Source organism: Eucalyptus grandis, chromosome 3, assembly GCF_016545825.1.
Source record: "Eucalyptus grandis isolate ANBG69807.140 chromosome 3, ASM1654582v1, whole genome shotgun sequence".
Lineage (NCBI taxonomy): Eukaryota > Viridiplantae > Streptophyta > Magnoliopsida > Myrtales > Myrtaceae > Eucalyptus > Eucalyptus grandis.
In genome coordinates this window covers 16,685,529-16,688,719 of record NC_052614.1, presented here as the reverse complement: position 1 = coordinate 16,688,719, position 3,191 = coordinate 16,685,529, and the positions used below count along the sequence as shown (strand labels likewise).

Here is a 3,191-nt window from a genome sequence, read left to right as displayed (position 1 = left end):
GCTTAGAAATATATTGCAAACAATTCATCATATACTAGCTTTAGCTTGCATGTTAAGAAACAACTGTTGTGGGTTTGGAAATAAACAGTAGTTACCCATATAGGATAGAAGACAAGAACAGCAGGATGATCAGCACTATGAGCTTATATAGAAGATAAATAGGCTAGTCTGCAAGAAAATGCAATTTCAGCTTGTTTTCTCATCAGCAGTATACATATTCTATGAAATTGGAGATAGTCTGAGTCACTTAATTCCTAGCTTTTATAAATATAGATGGAAAAAAAAAAACTCCACAGATATTAATGTTCATTTCATCATTGTCTTCTAAGTTTCTATTGGAGCTCATACAATCAAGTTGCTGAAGCTGAATTTGTAACCTATTTTGCAATGAAGACAGAGAATGAGCTGGTCCGGAGGAGACTGGTTGTGCGGCGCTTGCCAGCACCAGAACTTCAAGAAGCGGGAGGCATGCCAACGATGTGGTTACCCCAAGTTTGGAGGTCCTGACGTCTCAACAGACCTCATGTACAACCGAACAGAAGTCTTGGCTGGAGATTGGTATTGCAATTCAATGAACTGTGGAGCTCACAACTACACAAGCCGATCGAATTGTTACAGGTGCGGTGCACTCAAGGATGATTATGTCGGCAGTTGTAGTGGAGGATACGGACCAGAGACAGGCGTTCCTCCAGGGTGGAAAGCCGGCGACTGGATTTGCAATAGGTGAGTCCAAGGCTCTTTAGTGCTGTTGCGTTAATTAAGATCATTATCCATCTGTAGCTCATCAGCCATAGCAAACTATTTTTGGAATTTAATTCCATCCTTCCCTTAGAAATTTATAAGAAGGACAAGAATTTTCCATTACCTAACAATTTCATGTAACTTCAACTGATCTTCTTCCATTTAATGTCCAAGTTTTATTCATTTTCATAGTTAATATTATCTAAAGAAATGTGATCTGGGTTTCGCAGATATGGATATGGAGTGCACAACTATGCCAGCAGGACAGAATGCTACAAATGCAAGACACCAAGGGAATATGGTAAGCATAATGAATCTATCATCTTATGTTCCACTAGTTTTGTTGCTATCAGGAGCTATAGATTATAAGGTGTACTTGCCCTTTTTAATGTCGGTCAATAATGCAGATTATCTTTCCTTTTCAGGTTCGGCAATTTAGCGAGAGAAAAGCTTCAAGAATCCCCTTTGATTTCTCCACAAAATGCCACTTTTTTGCTTTAGTTTTCCCAGGAATAAAAACAAATAAGTGCATCGTTGTGTTAGTCGTCATTTAATGTCCCTTTTGGCACAAATCAATGCTGTCTACTCCCTCAAGGATTCTTCCTAGCTTCATTTACATTATGCACGCATTTTTCGGAACATCTCTCTCTGGGAAAACATATGTGCGTGATATTGCTAGTATGAGTACCTAGAGGGGGGTGAATAGGTATACAAAGATTTTTCTTGATGATTGCACAATACTTTAGACAGTTGAAGAATTTGCAATAATTAAAAACCAATCGTGAGACTGAGTAAGGAAAAGAGAGAATTGAACACTCGGTTTATAGTGGTTCGGCTTGATTCAAGCCTACGTCCACTCTTCTGCACTGACAGCCAATTGGCTGGATTCCACTATGAACAAAGAGATGTTACAGTGTTGATCTTCCTTGATTTCTCGGTGTAGATGATCTACCACACTCACTCAAGGTATCACCAAGTACAAACACTCTCTTGTGTATACAATTTCGCTCGAGCTGTCTTGACTAACAATCAAGGTTCTTCAGACTCTGGAATTTCTCTATCGATCACCCCTTTGAAAACAACTAGAATGACTTCCTTTTATACTCCTTTATGCCATCATAGCCGTTGGCACTTACCAAAGGAATTCCTCCAATCTACCCGTTGGACGGAATCAATCAAGAAGATCATCCGAGCTATTTAAGGAATCTGATGATAGCCCATCAATCCTGTTCGCCCATACAATCAGGATCTCGGTTTCCAAAAATAGAACATTCCAAGATTATTTCGTTGACCATCGGATCTTCAATCGATCTTATTAAAGAATCCGAAATGATTATCCAACCAAAGAATCTATTCCAGAGGATTGGATCGAATCCTCAACCATATACCTCGGCTTTGGATTTCCTTCGTCACTGGATTAGAAAGACTGTCAGTGAGAATAGACTTAAGTCTTGAGTCTTGAGTCTTAAGTCTTGAGTCTTGAGTCTTGAGTCTTGGGTCTTGAGTCTTGGGTCTTGAGTCTCGAGAGTACAAAGTCTTCAGACTTTAACCTGACGGTCTCCGAACATCCAGACTTAGACTAAAAGAAACGTTTTGTCAGCTTCAAAATATTCTGGAAAGATTTCTCCAACAATCTCCCCCTTTTTGATGGTGACAAAACTTTCTTGAAGATTTGAACAACTTTGACCTGCAAAACATTTCTCAAGCAATATGGCTAACTCATAAAGATTAATAAAACAACCGGACTCTGCATCCACAGAAAATTGGTTAGTCTTTCATGAGAAACACCATATAACAACACTTGAATAAATGCAACCAGTCAAGCATCATAATCCACAGCCAATTCAGTCAAATTCACACCCAAGTTCAAGTTCTCAAGTCATACTCAAAAATAAACATAACCACAAAAGTCAAAGTTTTTAAATGGTTCAAATTGGTTCTTCCCCTTTTTGTCAGCATTGAAAAGGGTGAGAAAGGAGTCATGTCCGCTGGGAATGCGCACGACTGAAATCCCCAATGGACCCGGACTACTCATTCGAGCTTCTTCGGGTCTTCTCTCAGATGAGCTACCTCTTCTCCCTTGGTATTGGCTTGAAGTTGCAGAGCGAGGTCTTTGAATTTATCCTCCAGAGAGACTGAAGATGCTTGTCCAGCGCTCTTCAAAGCTTGGATTTCACAGTCCAGAACATATATCTGGCTACGCATTTCTAGAAGAATATTCATGATGCTACGAAAATCTGCAGAATCATCCATCTGTGTACTGGCATTGGCTTTCCCAGATGGTGTGTATGCACGATGGCGCTTCGTATGGTCCGCGATTTGGAATCGACGTATCACCTTCTTCGAGCAATTGAGAGACTGAACTTCTTCCGGATCTTCTGAGATTGTCTTAGATCTTCACTGATAGCAGCATGAGGTGTAGACTTCTCTTGCTCGCTAACTCCCCCTGT

The 3,191-nt window shown here is 40.1% G+C and overlaps 1 protein-coding gene across 1 annotated transcript; it reads left to right on the top strand.

The window, feature by feature from the left end:
* Positions 1 to 400: 400 nt before the first annotated feature.
* Positions 401 to 1,110, top strand: LOC120291684 (zinc finger Ran-binding domain-containing protein 2-like). Its single transcript, XM_039309368.1, has 2 exons — positions 401 to 723; positions 972 to 1,110. The coding sequence occupies exons 1-2, from the start codon at positions 401 to 403 to the stop codon at positions 1,108 to 1,110; spliced, it is 462 nt and encodes a 153-aa protein (XP_039165302.1).
* Positions 1,111 to 3,191: the final 2,081 nt, after the last annotated feature.